General features: G+C 47.2%; 1 protein-coding gene across 4 annotated transcripts in view; it reads left to right on the forward strand.

The window, feature by feature from the left end:
- Positions 1-534: 534 nt before the first annotated feature.
- The window catches only part of DNAJC6 (DnaJ heat shock protein family (Hsp40) member C6), a 51,700-nt gene continuing 30,363 nt past the window's right edge, over positions 535-21,871 (forward strand). Inside the window, exons 1-3 of one of the 4 annotated variants that reach the window (XM_075037309.1) lie at positions 12,357-12,696; positions 12,730-12,759; positions 12,796-12,861. In XM_075037309.1, coding sequence (XP_074893410.1) covers positions 12,552-12,696; positions 12,730-12,759; positions 12,796-12,861 — 241 coding nt within the window. In that variant the 5' untranslated portion in view covers positions 12,357-12,551. Of the gene's footprint in view, positions 666-12,356; positions 12,862-21,871 lie in introns of those variants that run through there. The other 3 variants (XM_075037310.1, XM_075037308.1, XM_075037307.1) reach the window with 3 other exon arrangements.

Below are 21,871 nucleotides of genomic sequence, written 5' to 3' on the forward strand. Positions count from 1 at the left end.
CCTTCCCCTGGGCGCTGTGCGGAGAGATTAAAGCTTCTGGGATGCTCCGATACGTTGGGGATGGGGGGATACCCAAGGAAGCTAACCGGAATTACCGATGGCTGCTTGGAAGAAATGGCTCTGACAGCTCGTAACCCCGTCACATCTGTAGTTACACTGGGATAAAGATTTGGGGGCAATTAATAGCGTGTTTATAGCATCAGCTAGTGCTAGCCTACCCAGGGAAGTGCCCCAGGTGTGTCTCGAGCAGCACGCCGCCCCGTTCCCGGCTCTGCAAAGCTTTGACACGCTGCATCCCTCCAAAGGATTTAACCTTCTCCAAAAAGCGAAAAAATCAGGGGAAGATAAAAAAAAAGAAAAAAAAGATTGCTTAGGTTTGCACTTGATGGATCAGACCTGCAGGCTCCAGATCCCACTCCATGCCACATTTTAGAAGATGTGATATGTCTGTCTCCATCCTCATCCTTTCCTGAGTCTCCGTAATCCCAAATATAACCCGGCGCGCCGTTCCCAGGCAGCAGCGCCCCAGCCCGTGGCCGTCGCCCCGTGACCCGGGACTGCCGCCGAATGACGAGCGGAAAGCCGGTGTGCGGGAGCGCAGCCGGGCTCCCCGTCGCTCTGCCGCAGGAGCCGGGAGAGAAGGATGCGAGCATCTGAAAAGCAAGGTAAGGAGAGCTCAGCCGCGAGCGGGGCGCGATGGCAGAAGAGCGAGAGGGTGCACGATCAAACAGGGGATGTTGTTTACGGCGAATTTGTGCTGAGTAATCATTGGGAAGGCACGCTCGGATCCTGCAGCTAGGGGTAAAGCAAAAAAAAAAAAAAAAAAAAAAATTCCTGCCGTAAAGCCTCGTTATATAATAGGTTTGAGGGAAGGTATTGCGCCGAAAACTGCTTCTCTCGGCGGGGTAGCACATATTGCTGTCTGACGGCAAGTTAAGGCGCTGAGATTCAGCAGTGTCTACCTGGGGATATAGCATTTAATAACCTCCAGCTGCCTCCTGCTCCGGATACCTCAGTAACTCCATGCAGAACGTGAGCATCTCTTCTTGCACCCCAAAATAGGTGTTTGTGCATTTTAGGACTGTGAAAGCCATTCGGGCATATTACCCTCAGTGAAGAGAAATGAAGCGATTTTCAGGCTTAAGATAATAATTGTAGCTTATATCTGAACATAGCTGTACTTCCCGCAGGAAGGGTAATTAGGTGTATTTGTGAGGCTATAAATGCTGCCATGAAGTACTGATATCCAGCCTTTTGCAGCGCATCCACTGTGAAGCTGACCTTCAACCCCCCCCATTTTATTATGCTGAGGCAAACAGAGCGCTGCATTCCCTTTAAAAACCCTACTTCGGGCCAGAAAAGAGAAAAAAATATATATATAGCTAAATGCACACATCCTTGCCTTTGCTTTGGTCTTGCTGAGACAACCCCAGCCGGGTGCTCCGGGGGGGGTACAGGGCAGGGACGGGGCGGCCGTCGGGGCTGTCTGCTCCCCACGGCACCGCTGCTTCAGGTAGGTGTTTATCCCCCTCGGCATCACCGCGACTTTAAATCAGGACATATTTAATGTCTCGCTGATGTATTTGTGGCTGTTGTTACTATAGTCTTGTTCTGGATACTGCCAAGGAGAAGAGGAGGAGGAGGAGAGGGAGGAGGAGGGGGGCGAGGAATATTTTGGACAGGCCCCCAGGTCTGCAAACTACAGACTTTATTCACCTCCTGTATTTGGACTAGAGCCTCCATCTTCCGATATCCCTTCAACCGTGGATTTCTCTTAGTCATAGCCTTCCCTGAGGAAAAAAAAAAAAAAAAAATTAAAAAAAATCAGCGTACCCAGTAATTCAGATAGCACAGGCAGTGTGAAGGCAACCCGGGCTGCACTATATTTAGCCAGCCGTGACACAGCCGGCTTGTTTATGGTCCCAGAAACACTCCCAGCCGATAGATGCAGCATTTCGGAGCGGCCGCAGCCTTTAAGGAGGAACTGCATTTCGTCCTTGAGCGCCGGGTTTTTCCTGCGCGCTGCCGGCAGCGTAAGCGCCAACGTTTAATTGCTGACCTAACTAATCCGCCTGTCGGAGGGCTTTGCCCTGCTGCAGATTAATCCCGGGGCCTCCCGCTGCACCCGCCGCGGCGCTTTCTGCAAGTCCTCAAAGCTGGATTTTTGGGGCAGGATTTGCTAAAATCCATCCCGCTTCACTGCAAAAATATGGTGGCAGCCTGGGGGGCCATATGGAAAAGGGAATCGCCGGACCGTAGCGGTGAGGAATTCGGTACCCAGATGTGCCGCCCAGGTTTTGGGATCAAAATCGGGCTATCGGGGCTGGCGGGCTCGGGGCTGAAATCGCGGGGTTGTGTTTTATCACACCCCCAGCTCTGCTCAGGTGGCTGAAATTCGCCTGGCAAAGGCAATTAGCATCACCAGCGCGCGAGGGACATAGCAAAGGATATAACGCGAGCGTCTGTAATAAACGGCCGGCCCCAAAGGGGTGGCTGCTCCGCTCCCGGGATGCTCCGGAGATGGGGAAATGTCTGAACCCGCTGCGGAGCTGCTCACGGGGGTCTGATCTTTGCTGGGTGTGCGGTGTCCCGCAGCGCTCAGACTTGGAGAAGAAAAACCTCTGGCTGTAGGGAACACAGTCTGGAAATCCCAGCTGTACCGGACCGTAATTCCCATCCACTGTAAAAATTAGATTATAGATGCTTTTTCAGGGGTCGATAAAGCAGCTGTGGGAAGCTCTCAACATTAAAATGCTATAAATATTACTTTTTATTATTTATACTAAGTAATATTTTATGAACTCTTACAGTTGTTTACATTACAATAGTGTATGAGGCCCTGTTTTGATAGGCACTGTCAACAACATACAGATTTCTTTCTCCTGAGTAAGTTCTTGTCTCCAGTAACCAGAAATAATGAGGATGGGAAATGGTTTCGTTTACATCCCTGAATCATGGCTGGGAAGCAGAGAGATGGAGAAATTGGGGAACAAAATCATGCAGGGGGACTGAGGTGAGGACCAGGATTTTCTCCAAATCCTCTGAAATGGGGTTTTTGCCCTGCAGAATTGTGAAGTTTATTCCCTTCCCCAGACCATGTTCTGAAGCAAAACAAAAAAAAAATCACCCAAACACTTGAATTCCTTTTCCAAGTAATAGTTTTCCTGGAAAACTTTAGAGAAAGAGTAATTTTCTTTCTAGCTAGCAAAGGGTTCTCCGCGGTATGAAATCTGTGCCCGGGTCTCTGCCCCAGCGCGGGGGCTCTTGTCAAGGCAGCGTGGGGTAGGGTGCAGGCAGGCTCTCCGACTCTGCACACATTTCCTCCTGGCATTTGTTTTCCACCCCAACAGCTTCTTGAAGGTATTTAAACTGAAGCACATCCACGCAAAATTCCCAGCCTGGGAGCCACACGGCATAATTATTTTAAAGCCACGTGGTATAGACTAGCCCCCTGCAATATTACTTTCTGAGTTAACATACCTGACGATAAATTCTTTCCTGTCCTAAATTTTTTTCGGGTATTGAAAACCCGAGCTGGAGCTGTGAGTTTCCCCCGGCCCCATCACCTGCCCCTCGCTCAGGGCTTTTTGCAGCCTCGGGAAGAGCATCCCACGGCGCGGAGCAGCTCTCCCTGAACTCTTACAGCAGCGCAGGAGGCATCGGCGGGAGGGGAAAATTGCTTTGAATCCTTTCTGCTGAGTCAAGCACGTTTCATCTGGATGTTCACGGAGCGTTTCTATTGCCTGGCGTCTTGAATCCCAGCAATGCCTTTCCAGACAAGCGACCAAGCTGTGGGATCCACAAGAGGCTGATTCAGTTAGTGTTGTAAGAAATAGCAAAGTGAGGTGTCTTAGCTTTCATGGTGTAAAGGGGTCAGCGGGAGAAGGGTGAGGGCATTCACACCCAGCCTTGCTCCCTGCCTTGCTTAAAGGGCCTTGGAATGTCACTGAGGACCAGACTTCTGGCTCCTGTACAGCTAAATTTACAGCCTGCATCCAAAGTCATGATGATCCACTGCAAGCTATTCCCACGCCAATGCAACTGGGTGTTTCTCCCCTTGAATCACGGCCAAGCTATTCTTCCAAAACTGCAGAGCACCGTGCAGATTGAAAACAGCATCGTGGGAGAGAGCATATGCAGCCTTGTAAAGTCTGCCTGAGTATTACTTTGGAAATGATGAGCAGTTATAAATCTGAACCCAAACTGCATCAATTGTTAGCTGTGATGCAGGACCTATAAGTCAGTAGACATTGAGCTGAGACAGACACCATTTTTTAATGTTTCATATAGCAGCCAGAACAACAAAGCTCTAATAATATAATTTTTCCTATTAGTATTAAATATAAAATATGCTACCAAAATCTGTAAGAAGGTAGAACCACTTTAATGGGGACGTGTTGGGCTGCTGGCAAGCCTTCCTGTGCTATCAGACCCCCCTCCATCTTCCTACCCTTCGTCAGTCGGACCTCACTTACATACCCACCCAAGAGAAACCGTCACGTTGAAGCTTGGAGTGAGGATATTCGTCCCCTGGCCCGTTCACCCATAGGAAACCCTCATCCCATACATCCTAAAATGAAGAAGCGATGGGAGTAGACGAGGTAGGCAACAGCCATCGGCATGGGCTGGCAGTGCCAGCTGTAATTTCCCTTCTGTTTTCACAGAAAGACTCACCGCGTTGAGGGGTCCTTGGTCGGAGCTACCTGACAGCAATGACCTGACTATTTTCATTTTATTATTTGCTGCCCAAGTCTGACCCTGGGCACAGCAGCAGTAGCTGAAGCTACCCCGTGATGACTCGCTTGTATAACTTTTCTCCTTGTTTTTACCACCAGCCATTTTCCAATGCAAACAATAACCTGCTTTTACACGTTGGACTTCTTCTACGTGTTTAAAAAAGCAAAGATCTGGGCATTATCTTGTTTTCCACGCAAGCGCTAATGCAAGCTGCAGCTAGGCGTTAGAAGTGCATGAGCTGCGTAATTCAGCTTTGTAACTCGTTGCATGTTGCAAGCAGCCAGGTTTAATATCAAGGTGGGATTTTTCCAAGGTACCAACTCTGGGCCCACCTCTGTCTCCGGTAATGAATGTAGAACTTCTATTGTTGCTAACGGAGCTGTTGGTGTGTTTCTGAACTCGTGCCTCTCATTCTAACGGGGATTAGACATATACATACTTTGCAGGCTCGCAAACAGGCTTTAGGAGGGCTATGCCCAGATTTCTTGGTAATTAGCCACTTACCTCACAGTGAATGGGAAATGATGCATAAACAGCAGTTAGGTGGCAAAATATCTGATTTTTACCTAAATATCTGATTTTGGCCTGAGGAATTGTATGAATGGCTGTACAGCCTCCAATTTTCCTCCAGGCTGGGGACTTCCTGAGCGAACAGCGATACACTCTTATTTAATGGCCCCTTATAGATTTGTTTTTCCCATACATTTCTCCACTCTCTTTGTGAAGCATGAACATTTTTAGCATCTACAACAGCCTTTGGCAAGCAGCTTCACGGCTCGGCGTTGCTGAGGAGCCAGTCAACTCCTTGAATACTCCGAAACAAAGTCTTGGGCTGAAATAAGTAAGTTGTGTATCATGCCTGACAGCACTTTAACAAGACTAAAAGGCAAGAAATAAAAAATATGCAAACACAGCAATACACTTAATGGTGTCTGCTATCACAGAGCGGAAAGGATGGGAAAGAAGATAACAAGAGTGTCAAACACGAGCCACATCCTAAGTCACTGGAAAACAAAATAATGATAAGCAGCCGTGCAGGCTCACTGGTGTGCGCCAACTGATTTGATAGATAAGCAAAGTAAGTGCAACCTTGCCAAGGTTGTTTGATAACGCATGGTGAAACTGTCCTGCTCAAAGCCCTCAGATGCTCTCAGGATAATTATACTCAAGTTTTGGTACTATGACCAGAAGGAATGCTTTTGTGGGAGCGGTTGCGATGCTTTCTCTGCCACCGGTGATCCTGGCAACAAGGGTTTCCTTCTACAGATGCTTGCGTAAGGACCATGAACACCTCCGAAATGAAAGTACAGCTGTTGCTCGACCAGTGCTTGTGAATATGTTCTTCGGGGTCCATTCACTGAAGAACACATTCACTGAAGCTCCAGCTGCCAGTGAGGTGCTGAGTATTGCAGTTAGGTTTCACCACAGCAAAGGCTCAAGGCTTCCTCTGACGGAGGAAAGCAAAGGTTTAATTGAGTCTGACACTTAAAAGCAACTCAAACTTTCTCAGGACCACATCTGCTTTTCATTAGAGATGAACAAGACAGGAACAGCCAGTTTGGAAGTTCCTGAATATCAGGGCGGGTGGGGTTTAACAAAGATTTAGAGCATTTGACCCCCCTCTCTCCACCTGGATCCCCCAAAACCAGCCCTATTTGCCTGTGGCACATGGCGTCCCACACCAGTAACCCACCCCACGCTGCCTCGCATAGCCACCGCTCACAGGCAGGCTGTGACAGCTCTTTATTTCTCCAGCAGACCCAGGCACGAACACACTATTCCCACGTACAGAGAAAGGAACCACATGGCCATCCTTGACTCCGGTCCAAATACCACTTATTTATCCTCAGCACAAGTCCAGATGCTGCTTTGAAATGGTATTTCTGGCTCCGTAGCAAGAGCCTGTACCCATTTGGCTATCACGTGCCCGTTCCCAGAGCAGTGCACGGGAATCGATGCTCCTGGCCAGCCCGTGGCACTGCCCAAGTAATGAATGGAGCCTCCAGATAAGAGGGCGAGAAGTGTGATCCTTGCTGTACAGGTCACATACGTCCCAAAGTCATTTGTGCTTGACCCACATCTCATCTGAACATGGAAATGCAAAGAGTTTATTCTACAGGAGCAGGAATTGCAGCAGGATGGCTCCTGGGCTTTTATTTCGTCAGCTATCGCCACCGCTATGACAATGAAGTGTCAGGAAAGAAGCCCCTACGCATCCTCCCTGATTGCCACAATGCATTCGGAGCCTGCAAGAGTGGAGGCTGGTGCCTATAGATAAAACGTAAGAGTGATGGGAAGGCTCCTGCTAGAGGGAAGGAGGGTCTGGCTAACACTCTAACGGGGTAGGACTCAACCTTAAGTTCAAGACAGACCCAGACTGAGGATCTGGCTATTTTTAGAGAAAAAAAGATTGTTTAGAAGACACTATTTTTTTTCTAAGCTGGCCTCAGAGATGAGTTGTAAGGTAAATCCTTTGGCTGCATATGTAAAAGTTTATTCGCTGCCTTTTGTAAAGGTTGAGACTGATTTGACAATTGGCGTTTTGATGGGAAGACAGGAGGAGGTATTTTGGGTCTGGTTTTCTTAGGACAAGAAGTAAAGCAAAAAGGGTGATATCACATAGCCTCCTGATGACTTTAGTTAGCTCTTGTGATTTCTGAATTGGTGTCCTTTAAAAAAATCAACAAAAAACCTCTGACCCTCTTCTGAGGTGGAACTGTTTTGGCTCTCACCACAGCTTTGCTTTTGTACCTCCCCACACTAAGCCTTCATCAGGAGGGAAAAGCAATACTCTAAGGGAACAAGAACCAGGTGAGTTGAATGGAGAGCAGCAGATGCAATCAAGAGGTAACACTTTCTTGAGCTTAATCCAAATGATGACATATGGCTGAAGTTTTTCAGATCTTTGGTTTATGTTTGAACACACCAGGCCAAAAATAAAATAGAAAAATTAAGATATTCTTTATCTGTGGCAGCAATGACCCACAATGCAGTGGCATTATTTCTTACAGGTAATCTGCGCTGCTCGCTGGGGTGGTCCTAGCCCAGACAAGGAGCTTCCTGGCTGTAATCAATTCAATCAGGTTTGCTTAACCAGGGCTAAACAAGCGGCTCTTATTAAAAGTGCTAGCAGCTGTAGAGGCTTTGAGCATCCTGGGGGTGGAGGTGCTGGTGCTCCCTGGGAAGGTAGGCAGTGGGACAGACCCTTCTCCTAGGAGTATAGGGAATGGGTACTTGCCAGAGTAAAATTGCTATGGGGCAGGTCCAGGAGGAAAGATCCAGAAGAAAAATGTGATGGTGCTCCTGCTTACCTGCTAGAAGAGCGCTGTAGGGACTAGGGTCAAAGCTGAGCTCTGTAGATCATGCTTGTCCCTGCCTGGTGGGGTTGAGCTGCTGGCTTGGGACCCCATCCATCGCTCAGTGTGGCAGCTGGGGAAGGGCTAGGGTTTAGGTTTGGTCCATGTTTTTATCAGGACATGGGGCTTCTGGGTGTCAATGTGATGCTGAGCTAGGCACAGTTGTCAGCGCCACACCTAATTTGGTTTTCGGGCAGGAGAGATGCCTGTACTACACTGCGTTTTTGATGTCTAATTAGATCAAGTGTCAAAATCTCAAGCAACACGTTGCTGCCTGACGTGCGCGGCAATGGCCGTGCTGTAGGTCTGGGTACTAAACAAATGCAAAAAGGTGGTGGTGGTTACTTTTTCAGACCATCAAAAGTTTATCAAACTGCTTCAATTTGTACAGATGTTTAAGCCTCCTTCTGCTGGCAGGGTGGCTCAAATTATGCAGAGCTCGAATTCTTGATAACGTGGCAATGTGTGATGGGGTGGGTTATGGGGCTGCTAAAGGGTTCTCCAGAATGTAACCGTGGCTGAATGCCCCAGGTGCTCCTTGCAAGGTTACAAGGAAGGTAAGTGGAGTTAAAGAGCTTACGGTAGTTTGTGGTTGTTTTTTTTTAAAGCCCATTTTATAGAGTACTTGTTATAGGAATGTTGAAGATAGCCTAAATTCCTGAGTCTGTGAATGAAGGTTATTTGAGTAGGATTTGAGTGCTTTGAAGAGGGAAAAGGCAAAAATATTAGTTCTTTAGAGTATGTTTTGATGGCCCAGTGTCCTGCTGCAAGGAGCAAAGGGCATGGAAGCATGAGGAGACAAGCAAGAGGAAAGAAGTTATTGTAGCGTGGGCTGCAGAGAGAAGGAGCTGCTCCATGCAGCAATATGAGCAGTATGAAAATGGAAATATGAAATATGCTTGAGCAATATGAAAGCTGCTTGAGCAAGTCTTATTTTTCTTAACAACACATGCATTCTTTTTCAGGCAGTGATAGCAGTCCATATCCTACCAGCATAGCTGGTACTTTTTGGAAAAAAAGTTTAGTATATTGAGTTTTAAAGGTGTTGCTCCAGATATTAAATTAATTTTCAAGCTACATTTGTAATTCTCATAACACTCCACAGTTTGAATCCGTTCACAAAGAATTAAGAGTATAATATTTCACCTTAACTGTTCATCTAGTTGGAGGAGAGGTGGAAAAAATGAAATTGCACCTCAGTATAGTTACTGCTTGATTACAGCTACAAAAAGAGACTTTACCCAGGAGAGGCTGCAACCCAGACAGAGAAAAATGGAGAGCTAGAGGTTGGCAAATCAATTGACTTTTCCAAGGTCAGTAACAGGGAGAGAGTTTGTATCTCTTGGGTCTTGAGCAACATATAATCCTCCTTAGCATGTCGTTAACATCTCCCACAGCCTTAATGGCACCTGCCAGCCTTACCGTTCAAACAGAATACATCTATATTCTGGAGCAGCACACCGCTCGATAAATCTGCAAGGATGTTAACAAATTTTTCTAAGTAGCTGATTCCCTAGCTCTTCCTTCTTTACTCTCATTTTTGAAAGTCATGTGCAATTTAACATGTTCTTAGATTTTGGGGGAGTTTGTACGTAGCATTCTTTATACTGCAGAGCTCCAAAAGAGAGAAACTATGTGGCCCTTCGTTAGCCCAACTTCAAGGGAGAATTGGGGGGGGGGGGAATATTACTTTGTTCTCTTCAGCTAAACTTCCCATAGGGCTTGAAAACGCATGGATAAGTGCAGCTTCAACGGAATCCCACACAATGTGCTTCCCTAATCCCATCTCTTTGTGTTTGTAGCAATGGTAATTAGAAGCAGGGATGGGATTTTGATGTCTGTTTCCTCCTCCCTCCTCTGCCCCAAGATCCCCTGGAGAGGCTGCTCTGTCCCTCGGTGCCTGCGCCGATGTTTTGCGGAACCCTCTTTCTCCAGGCTGGAGCTTCAGGCTATGGTGGCGATTCCCCTTTGGGAATCCTTGGAGGGAAAGCAACCTATGATGCCCCAAGCTCTGGGACAAATGCGGAAAGAAATGTATTAATAATGGATTCAACAAGGAGAAGCAATTTTTTTTCTTTTTCTTTCTAAGCATGGGTGTACTCTGCCTCTGCAGACATGATAGTGGTGTCAACACCGGGTGGGAAACATAGAGCCAAAGACGTGCTGTGAGGCTCCAGTGGGCAGTGACAATGGGACTGCGGCTGGGGAAGTAGAAATTCTAGACCTGCTATGGCACTCGGAGAAGGGCGAGCTATAATTCCTGCTGGAGTGAGGCTCTCCTCTTGCTCGTACCCTTTTTCCATGAGAATATTTTCAGCAGGACTTCCCTTTTGCTGCCTAATGCAGACAGACCCTTGCTGCTCACCAGTGAGAGAGGTGACTTCTGGATTTAGGATATGAAGTTTTGCCTCAGCTGAGCTTCTTGAGTTGATGGATAACGGCAGCAAAGCAGGCTAGAGACCACAGGCGACAGTTTAAGACTGGGAATAGGTTGTTTAGGGTGTTGTGTTGGGCCAGGTTCCCCAGCTCATTCCCTCTAACAGCTGCAATTGCGTTCAGTGTGAGTGGGCTTGAGTACTCATGGAAATGTTACATAGCCTTAATGTGCCCCCTTCACTGTAGAACCTGGTTTTTTTCTGTGTTCGGGCTGTCGCCTGAGCAAGCAAAATAAATGAAAATCCACCTTGACGCCCCCAATTTCCCATTTTTATCCTAAAGCACAGGAATTGTTGTATCCTAGGTTGACTAGGAGAGACTAACGGATGTGATCCCTAGTAAAAATACCTGCGCTTTTATTTTTTCTTTATTAAGTTGCTGTGTACGGGTGCCAAGAGGGAGGGGGACCCATTCCTACTGGCGAGCATTGCAATCCACGTATTGCTCCGTACAGACCGACGTAATGACAGCTGATGTATAAAGAGCCCAGTAATGAGGGGGTAGAAAATACAGAGTTCTAACCTTGAGTTCAAGCTGTTACTGCCGCTAACTGCAAACCCTTTACATCAGGTTAGTTCATTTTAGTTTGCTGCTTGTAAATCTGCTTGCTTGTTTTCTGAGAAAGTTCTGGGTCACAGATGTACCTTGTCTGCACTGTAATATAAAATTGCAGGAGTTATATAAACAATAGCGCGTGACAAGGTATGGCTGTACCAGATGCCCACTGCCCTGGAGTGTTAAGCAGGAAAGTTTAAGCCAAGTGTCAGTAATATTTCAAGTTATGGTTATTGCTACAGAAGTGCTTATTGATGTTGTTGCTTTAGAAGCAAACCCACACTATTTTTCTAAGCAGAGTACTTGCTGTCCTTTCTGTAAGAGATTGAAGGCATACTTGTGTCTGGATGCCAGGGCTTCTTTTTGTCTTTGTTTTTTCTTTAAATTACGAAGAGATTCATTTAGAAGAGTTTAATAGTGGTCATTTCCTTTGGAGCATCCCTTGGTTCCTCTGTTCCATGTAAAATGAAATTATGATTCTACTAGCTGTGGTCACAAAATGCGTCAAGCCAGATACGTTCAAGGACACACTTTGCGTTGGTCTGAAGTCTGTTCACACGTGAACAGCTAAAAGTAGATTGGTGAGACCTAACAACAAAACCAGCTTAGCCATCGGTGGTAGCGCTTCTTCAGCTGGGTGCCATCGGTTTTAAGCCAGCCGTCGCCCGGGCGGAGGCTGGGGATGCCGATGCATCCCACGTCGCCCACCGCGATGCAGCGCTGCGGTTCGGGACCCTCTCCGCTTACTTGCCCGCAGCCAGACGCGGTGTTCTGCTGAACCAGAGATGCTCTTGAGGTTTTTTGGAGGCTGAGGGCAGGACCGCTGTGCCGTCCCTCCTCCTTCAGACCGCAGAATTGGCCGCGCCAGCCCATAACTCGGTGACCTTGGCCCGTTCCCAAGGAAGGCGCCTTCCGCAGGCGCGATAGGAAGATCTTAACGCCGACGGCTATTTCGAGAACCTCTCCGTGCCAGCCGTACGGCCTAACCCTCCGCGCCAAAGGGCCTCTTTTGGGACAGGGATGCTTTTGCCGGAATGAGCCGGGGGAGAAAGAAATGGGCTAGATGCAGCGCTTTTTGCTAACTAATTGCTTGCAGCAGCCGATGGGGGGGGGGGGGGGGGGAGATGACCCCTCCACTGCGGAAAGAGCTCTGACCGCTCCCGCTCCGCGTTTCCAGGCACCTTATCACCTAATTAATTTAAAGATGCTTCCACAGGGGGGGGTGAAATCCCGTGGCCTCCGCGATTGCTTCCGGGCCCCGGAGGGGCGGGAGGGGGCGGCACCGGTTCCACGGAGGGAGGGAAGGAGGTGGGGGAGTGGGTGGGAGTGGGGGGGGCCCGGTCCCGTCCCTCCCCTCCCCTCGGGGCGGCCGGAGCCGCTTTGCCATTCCCCTCCAGCCCGCGGCGTCAGAGGAGGATTTTATTTATTTTTTTTTTCCCCCCCCCCCTCCTCCGGCCCAGTTTGCCCATGAGCTTACTGGGAAGCTACCGGAAAAAACCCGGCAGTGACGGCTATGAATCTTTGCAGTTGGTGGACAGCAGCTCTGACGGCGGCGGGGGAAAAACCGGCATCAACCCGGCGGTGGGTGGTCGGAGCCCGGCGCGGCACCAGTATCACCAGTATCATCACCAGTATCACCAGTATCATCACCAGTATCACCAGTATCACCAGTATCATCACCAGTATCACCAGTATCACCAGTATCACCAGTATCATCACCAGTATCACCAGCAGCCGCAGCCCCGCGCCGAGGGCGGCAGCACCATGGACAGCTCAGGTAGGGGCGGGCGGGGCCGCCGCCTCCTCCTCCTCCTCTTCCTCCTCCACGGGGGTCCCCGCGACACGCGTGGGGGTGATGGGGAAGGGGGGGGGTGGGGGTGTCTGCTTGCCGTGGGTCTGCCGCGAAATGGTGGAAATGGAGTTGGGGAGTCGTTATAGCCGGGGACAATAGAGGCCCTTTGTCCAAGGGAGGGCGGGGGGATGAAGGAGATGCGGTCGAGGATGGGGGGGGGGGGGATCAGCGGCTACTAAGTGCTCACTGTTGGCTGCTGTTTTCACCCCCCGAAGAGGAAAAGGTTGGTCTGAGGCTGAAATGCACCGAGTGTTTTGGGATCTTTCCCCAACTGACTTATTTCCCACAATCGTCATTACTTTTTTTTTATTTCCCTCCCCTTTCCTCTAAAAAGCACTCATCAAACTGCATTGGATTAATTCTGATAGATGATGCACTGCATGCACCATTTTTTTTTTTTTTTAATCAGGGAGTAGGGGACCAGATGGTCTTTATGACCGGTAATGGGATAGAAAGCTCTTCACCTCTAAATCACAGGTTCAAATTTGCCTGGAAAACCAGTAATCAAGAGTACTCGCCTGGTGGCTTTTAAGTGATGTCTCAGAACGAGCTGGCTCTGGTTCTGGTTGGTATAATGTGCCCGTCGCAATGAACATCTACAGCCTTTGCAGAGAACTTCTAAAGATCGAACTTGTCCAGGGAAATACCCTGTTTAGTTGAGGGGGACCAAATTTGATGTCTGCCCATTGTAACGGGGGGATCTTGCAACGATACCTGTATTCTTCCATGAAAGAAAGGGGTGGGCCCACGACAGCAAGTACTTAAAATACATTACCTTTGTTTTAATGTGGTCATCTCTTCTCAAGGGGAGAAAGCCCCCTGATGACCTATGTCTGGACTTGGGTGGGGAGAGCCTTGCCTTGATTTTTTTTCCCCCCATGCTTTCTCTGATGGAGTAAGAGTCATGCTTTCCTTTTTCCCCATTGCCATTTGAATTTGCTTTCAAGAATTCTTTTGGGGATTGGCTTTGTTTTTTAACTTTTTTATTACTCCTGGACTTTAGAAATGTATCTGAATTTGCCACTATGATATCTCTGCTACAGTTGCTTGCAATCATAGTATGTGTCAGTAGATTCTTACTTTCAGCAGACTGCTCTGTTACAGTTATTTGGATTCTTACACTGGCATCTGCTGAGATGGTTAGATACTACGATCGGTTTAATATCCGTTGTTAAAGCAATTATCTGAATGAGTTTCCTAGAACTTGAAGAACCAAAGGCATTAGTGTTGTGGAAAGTGGCACTCGCCCCCAGCCAGGTGTGGGAGCGTGCTGCAGCTCGTGTCAAGTCATGGCTTTTGTCTAGCGTCAGCTCAGTGTATTATTTGAGCATTGCTGTTGCAATCGTTCTGTTCGTTTCTTCAAGCCGTTCTGCTCCCTGCTGAGCGGGGGGAAAAATGCTCACGAATACCTTTATTTACAGCCTTTGTGCAATATTCAGCCATTTCAACAATTCGGCTACTAACTCTGAAGACATCCCAGAGCATTAATTGTATTAATGCCCTCCATCAGTTTCTAGGATGTTCTCCCCTTAAACACATGGGCTTGCTCAAGGGCTGTGCCTGGGATTTGGAAACTAACGGTGAAGAGATCTGTGTTGACCAGAGTGTGCTTCCTTTAGTTTGCTTTGGGACTCTCACTGCCTAAATTTTACAGGCTCTAGAAACGACACACCTGACACTCAAGCAGCAGCAAACCCCAGGCCTTAATATGGCCCTGGAATTGAGTTTATAGGTGTGTTTTTTTGATTTTGTTTTTTTAATACCTTATCTGTTTAATAAGGGCTTTTTGGTGGGTGTTTCTAAATCTTCACATGAAATTAAAAAAAGCTGTTTTGAGTGTGATGCTGTGTTCTAAACCTGAAGTCCATACTTGCGTCTGCCTTTTTCATTTGAACGCTTTATGCTGATAAATGCCTGATTTTTATCAGTTCATTGCAAAAACATTTTTCTTTGCCAAGTATGAATTTATAAAACCTTAAAGAACCATCTCCACCCCTCAGCTGTGCTTGTGGTTTCTAGTGATTTGGTGATTGAAGCTGTTCATGAATTGTGGGACATGATTTGTCTTTAACGCAGTGTGAAGATGGATAATTGGCGGGGGGGAATTAGGGAGCAGTGTAAGAGAAAGACAGGAAAATAAGGTGGCTGGGGTTTTAGCTTGATAAGAGCAAGGAAAAAAACCACCACCCACCTTCTGTGTTTTGGGGTTTTTTTTAAATAGAGAATATATTCATATCATAAATACTTGAGACTCCTCCCACTAATGATGCCAAAGTCTAAATTCCCAAGATGGGCAGTGGTAGAGCATATTTCAGCTGGGAAAAGAGGCCAGAATTCCTCAGGAAAGAGAAGACTGAGATAAATTGGTGACATATTGTGATGCAAGGGAGGTGTGCTGCTGGGTTTTGGTGGGGCAAGGCACCCTCTCTTTTGCATAATTAGGTGGCAGACCCCAAAGGTGAAATCCTTCAGGTGCCTTGGCCAAATCAGAGCTTGTTATGTACTTCCCACATGCCTGACCTCCCTTAGGTTGCAGGTTTTTGGTTTTGTTTTGTTGTTGTTTTTTTTCTGGTTTTAAATAATGGTTTCATGGGTGGTGGAACAGCTGCTTGCCTGAATTATCAAAATGGCTGTTTGCAGTTGAGGAGTGAAGCAGTCCTGAGGTACGTCTCCGTGTCACCAGGCAATTTGGGACACTCGGCGCCGCCGGCTGCCAGTGCAGCGCCTTGGTTTGTCTGTCTGGCCGGGTGATCGCTGCGCTTCAGCCGAACGTCTCTGGGTGCAGATAAGTAGCATCTTAGATGAAGATAAATAGTTGGAGACTCAAACCTTCCACTTCTCTCTCCATGTATTAAGTTTCATTTGCGCCAGGACAGCGCGCTCTGGGCATAGAAAAATGGCCTTTGCTCTCTGGACAATGTGTGTGTAGGTTAATATTAAACAATTATAGAAGTTAGAGGGGTGAGGATTTGTGCCGAAGGCAAAGCGCTGGCAATTCTGGGGCAAGTTGCCATCGGTTTAGCTAGCATGGCTGTGTTTGCTATTTCTGCAATGGCAGTAACTCACAGGATTTGAGAAAGTGGGCCCCTGTTGGGTTTTTCTATTAATTTTTTTAGACTAATTCAAAGTATTAGATCTTAAAGTATCATAACTTAATGTGGGCTTGCAATCTCATAAACAGCTTCTTGCAATGAAAATAATCAGCGGTTACAGCTTTGCTGTAACTTCTGAGTACTTACAATTATTGGCTTAATATTTTTTTTTTTGGCCTGATATTGGTTAGTGTCAAAAGAAAAAAAGCCGGGAACCAAGAGCACCGTGTGTGGGGGAGGGGATTGCTGTTGGAAGGCAGGATCTGTTCGTGGCTGGGAAGGGAGCTGGTACAGAGGGGGGGCTCCCGAGGGTCTCTTTGACCCTACCGTGCCTCCGTGCTGGCACGCTGGGGGTGCAAGCACTGGGATGGAGGGTCTGGCCAGGCTGTGTCCAGTGGCTGAGCCTGGGAAAATAAGATTTTCAGAGTCTCTGGGACTGGTAAATGCTTCTTGGTTTAGATCATTAAAAATTATTCTGCCACCATCACCCACCCGTGCCACGCAGAGGAGCGCTAACATGAGCCGTTTCGCTGAAGTGGTGACAATTTCAGTTGCTCAAAGTACAGCTTGGGGTACCTGTGTGCTCACAGGCATCGTAAATGGAAAGTCCTGCCCACAGTGATGTCGAGTGCCTTCCTGTTAGGCTTGGGTTTAGGTCAAAGGAGACAAGAGCAGGAACTTTGTTTCGGGTCGGGCAGCCGTATCAGTTATTGCTGGTATCTGATGATGCTTGTGTGATGACCTTGTCTTTGCTTGCTTTAAACTTTGCTGGACTTAAACCGGTCAGAATGAAATGTTGGTCAGTGTGTGGTTTAAAACTCAGATTTAAATCTCGCAGTGTGGCCTGTTCATACGGGGTCACGCTTAAGTTCTGCGACGCCTCAGGTGGGCATTACAGCTCTGTGCAACTTTAGCCCGTGCCCTCAACTGCTGACTGTTCAGCTCCTGATGTAATGTTTTAAACAACTCCTGCGGAATACCCTAGATGCCATAGAGTAACATGATTGTAGTGCATAACTCTAATGGGACCTATGCATTACTGCTAACTGCCAGTTCTTCCAGAAAGTGTGCTGGCCTTGGGTTGGAAATCTGAGGATGAAGAAAAGGGGAGATAACAGAAGACTTGAGTTGAAGCTGGCAGGACACAAAACATTGCGAGCTCAAAAAACAAATTCTGAGAAGAGCATCTATGTAGTCTCTTTCTGTCTCTTTAGTTTTAAGTCTCTAAAAGTGCTCACAAGATGAGAAGCAGGCAGCAAAGCAGCAATTTATTTAGGTTTTTGCTGTGGCATTCAATAATGCTTTCTTAGCAGCTGGCTGAGCATTGAAAGAAGAAGAGGTTCTAGGAAATAAGATGTAAAAGTAGCAGCACGGATGGATACATGTTATGAAAGGAAAAAAATCTTTTCTGTGCTCTTCTGTAGTGTTTATAAACTAGCTAATCTACAAAATAGCTTTTAAACACTCAGGGGATAGACTTGCTCGTGCTACGTGCTTCCTCAGGCAGAGTAACCACAAAAGAAAAGAATTTTAAATAAATTGCAAGTGTTGAAGTTAAGATTGCTTGAACTGTTTTACACTTGCAAACATAATCTCTTGTACTCTGGTGATTCCTTTTCACTGAGTCAGAAGAGAGACATCTCCATGTCACTGGCATAGGGACAAAGACCGTGGCTGACAATGTTGTCTTGTATTCTCTTCTAGCTGCATTTTCAAATGGGGAGGTTCGGTTTAATAACTCCTTTGTTTGGTTCGTGTTTTTTGGACACTTGAATGATTTGGTGTTGGCAGTAGTGCTTTCCTTTTTTTGTTGTTTTGACAGAGGGGAGAAGCAGAGAGAATGTCAATCAACTTTAAAGACCAATTTCATGGTTTGTGTTAGTAGTTCAGTATTCTGGCCTCATGCGTTTTCTTCACTGTAGTACAAGCTTCATAAGGAAAAATATATAACAAATGAAACAAATTTGGCACAATACTGGGGTGTGACTTTTTTCTGGTCCCCCCTCAACATCAGTACTCTTCTAAAAAAGGAAGCAAACCCCCCTCTTTGTGGAAATCCTCCCCATCATTTAGTTGATGGTGCAAGCAGCATTCTTCAGCTACTGTTTCTCAAGCAAAAGCAGAAATATCTTAATTCTTCAAATATCCATGGAGTTTACATTTAGGCAGTCTCAAATGAACCTCCAAGAAAAAGCCTTGGGCTCATACAATATTAGTTCTAGCATTTTATCTTAGAAAAGCACAAAAAGAAGTTCTTGAGCTTCTCTACCCTACAGGGTGCAACGTGCTGCCAGCGGCTCCGAGCGCTTCCCAGGGGAGGTCGGGGACCCCGTCCCAGCTCACACACAGAAAACTGAGGCATGGAAAGGGCCCGTGACTTCTTGTGGGAGGGGGAATACAGCTTTTTCTGTAGCCGGAGCAGTAGTCAAGGAGGGAGGCAGCGCTGCCTGCCTGGATGTGCGTTGCCCAACAGCAGCAGAAATGCACAGAAATCTCCCTCTGCCAGCAATTCCTTAAGGTGTGAACCCAAACCTATTTCTTTTTCAAAGAATCTCCATGAGGAGCTTCTCGGTTTCTCCTATCTCCTCCCAATATCTATAGTATATGAGCCCCTTGTAAGCTTCTAATGGCTTTATTTTCCCAGCCTAACTTCGTCTGGAAAGGCTGCTCATAGCTTTTGGGAGTGAGAAGGGCAGAACAACATGGGGTGACCCTTCTGTTAGAGGTAAAGCTGCCAAGAAGTTCTCGGGCAGGTAGTAATGCAATTTTGGGTCTTGAGGCAGTTTCAATCTATTCCAGGCAAAAGGTCTGGAGAGGTGCAGTGCCAGCTAATTGCTGGAAAGTTACAGTAAAAAAAAAAAATCACCAAAGAAACATACAAAAACCCCCAAACAACAACAACAAAAACCCTGACTACTCCCTCACTTGAGTAAATTATTGAAGATGTCTTAATACTTGGGATGTCTGTGCCACAGGATGGGTCTGTGCTGAACCCTCCGGGCACTGAACCGGTCCTTACGCCCGAAGGGGCAGATACGGAGTGGGGAGCAGTGGCTTTGGCAGCTGCCTGTCATTGCCTCCCGAAAGCTGGAAACTTTCTGTGCTTACCTCCTGTAGCCCATCCTCTCCCAACCTCGCCAAGTATTGCTTATACAGTTGCAGTTTGTATTACTGCCTCTGTCTTATCCTAATTGCCTGCTCAGGAAAGAAATATTCTGGGTTTACCCCCTGTGTTAGAGCTGGCTATGTTCTGGGGGAGACTCACCGACGCTGAATCCAGCTTTCCCCTCCTGCTTAAGGACCACTGGGTTTTGTCTTAAGCAGACTCATAGTTAATATATTTATTGCCAAACTGTGTGGTTTTGGGGGTGAGCTTATAATCTCGAGTGATTTGTGATCTGATGAGCCCTTACCTTGCGTTAGGCTCCTTGGTTTGTAGTGCATCTCCTGCTTCCCTGTGCCCTTAAAGTCCAAACATCTTTATAACCTGATCTTAAACTTCCCTTTGGCCACGCTGAAGTCATTCCTGTGGGCTTTAACCTCTTTTCTTGGGGGTTATGCTTGCTAAAGCAGCCTTCCACTTGCATGCCTCCCCTATGTGTTTTAAAACATCAGGAGGAGTGAAACCTGGGTTTGGGGGTCTTGACAACAGTGTTATCAAATGGTGGGAGCCTGTTCTGCTGCTGTTGTCCTGCGGTTCTAATCTGCATGTGCTTCGCTGTTTATTTTTATAGAATAACACTTTAAGATATCTGTGCTTAGCCTTGTAGGGTATCTAACTCTACCAGGAATCTGGGACAGCGGTAGAGGAAGGGACGGATGAGGCTGGTAGCAAAAAAAGGAGGAAAAAAAAAAAAATCAGTCTTCAGGGTCTGTGTGAGTCTGAGGAACTTGTAGAAGCGTTCTCCTTTCCTGCACATGCCTTTTTGTCACTATTTTAGCTGCCTCTGTTGCTGCTGATTTCTCCCCAGGCCCTTTGCAACCCACCACTCCGTGCCTATTAAAAAGTTGATGTAATTATGACACTTGGGCTACAACTCATCTAGGAGAGGATGTAAGTGCATATAATAGCATAGCTGTTTTAGGGTCTTTGCTTAAATGTGATAAAGCTCAGCTGTCCAGAAGAGACCTAAGTGCTGGAAGGAATGGTTAGGGAGTATTGGGCTTCAGGGTGCTGGGATCTTAAAAACGTCTTTGACAAATGAAGCACTCGGATCTAAACGCTATCAATTATCACTGGATTCAAAGGAGCCACCTGCTCAGAGATTTTCCTTTAGAAATACCTGTCACCCTCCCCCTTGAAACGGCAGTTTAAACTCTTCCAGTAATGTCTGCAGATTGATTTGCAATCCCCTGAGAAACAAAGTGCTGAGCATGGGAGAGAGACTCGGTGTGGGGAACGGCAGGAGCTGGGGATGCTGAGGGCACCCAGGGATGTGGGGACTGTGCTCTGCCTGGGTCGGCTTGGCTGGCTGGCCGGTTTTTTTGCCCACATACACCCCTCCAAATGTGATGTGCCTATATGAGGGTGCTCTAATAATGTTGTGTCAGGGGCACCTGCACCAGGGCTGCTCATCCTCCCCTTCGCACGCTGCGGGGGCTCTTGTGCAATGCCGAGGTAAAGCGCCTAAATATGACGATGGGGCCACGGCAGCTTGGCTTTATATCCCTTAATGCCGGCGTGAAATCGCATCCCGCATTACACAGGCTTTGCTGGGAGAGCTGCGTGTGGGAGGAACGTGAGCTGCGGCTGCTCCTCCGCTGGCTGGCGGGGCTGCTGGGGCTGGGGGGGGCAGAAGCACAAATAGTATCTTTTTTTGCTGAGTGTTCCTTAAAAACAATTCAGGCTTTGTTGCTGAAGCCACAACAACAACAGCTCAACTTCTTTCAGTTCGGGGACCTTTAAAAGGGCCCTTTCTGCCAAGGCACAGGGCAGCCTCCGCCACATCCCTTGCTCCCTTTTTACGCCATGCCTTGTTAACAGTCTGGGGGGGAAAGACAAGCAAACAACCCCCCTGTCCCAAAAATACTTTGTGGGGAGGGAGACAGCTGCGATGAGTGGCTAAAAACTTCCAGAAATGTGGAATGTGGGACATGTACACCACAGCTAACAAGTTTTTTCTCATCATAGTGTCAGGCTTTTGCGGTACCGTGGAAAGAGAATACAGAAGAGCATTTAATGCTCCCAAATTAACCTCTTTTTTGGGAAGGTGGGAGATGAAAGCTTTAATGCTTTTTTTAGAGAAGAACCGTGGTGAAGAACGGGGAAGGTTTAGCTCTTTCCCTGCTCCATCTCTATAGAGAGCACAGCCAGTAGCTATCTAAACAAACAAACAAAAAAAACACCAAAAAAAATAAAAAGGAAAAAAAAGAACCAAAAAATAGTTTGGCATTGAAGATACTATTACATATAGTCTGGGCAGACTGAGGTAAACCTGCTTCCTTTCCTATGGTTTCATGTCTACTTTTTGTCTGCCCTTTGCAGGCAAAAAGGGTCTATTTACTCTTGCTAAGTAACCTATGAAACTCAGTACTTCACTGCCTGATCTTCAATTTCTAGACATCTTGCTTTCACCTCCCTGCTCTCAAGCTAAGTATTGCTTCATCAGCATAAATATTCAGACTGGCACAGTCTTAAATGCCTTTTAAATGTCGGCTCATTTCCCTCTTAATTCTCTGGAGAGGTGGAATTCATGCCCTGTGGTTTGTAGGGTTTGTGGGTTGCCTGAGGGGGCTGGTGCTCCGGGACCCCCCAGGCAGACGAAGGCCATGGTGTGCAGATCTTGCAGGGAAAGCTTCCAAATTGGGTATTTCTTGCTTGTCTCAAGTAGTGAGCATCTGCA

The sequence above is a fragment of the Buteo buteo genome, chromosome 10, assembly GCF_964188355.1.
Source record: "Buteo buteo chromosome 10, bButBut1.hap1.1, whole genome shotgun sequence".
Lineage (NCBI taxonomy): Eukaryota > Metazoa > Chordata > Aves > Accipitriformes > Accipitridae > Buteo > Buteo buteo.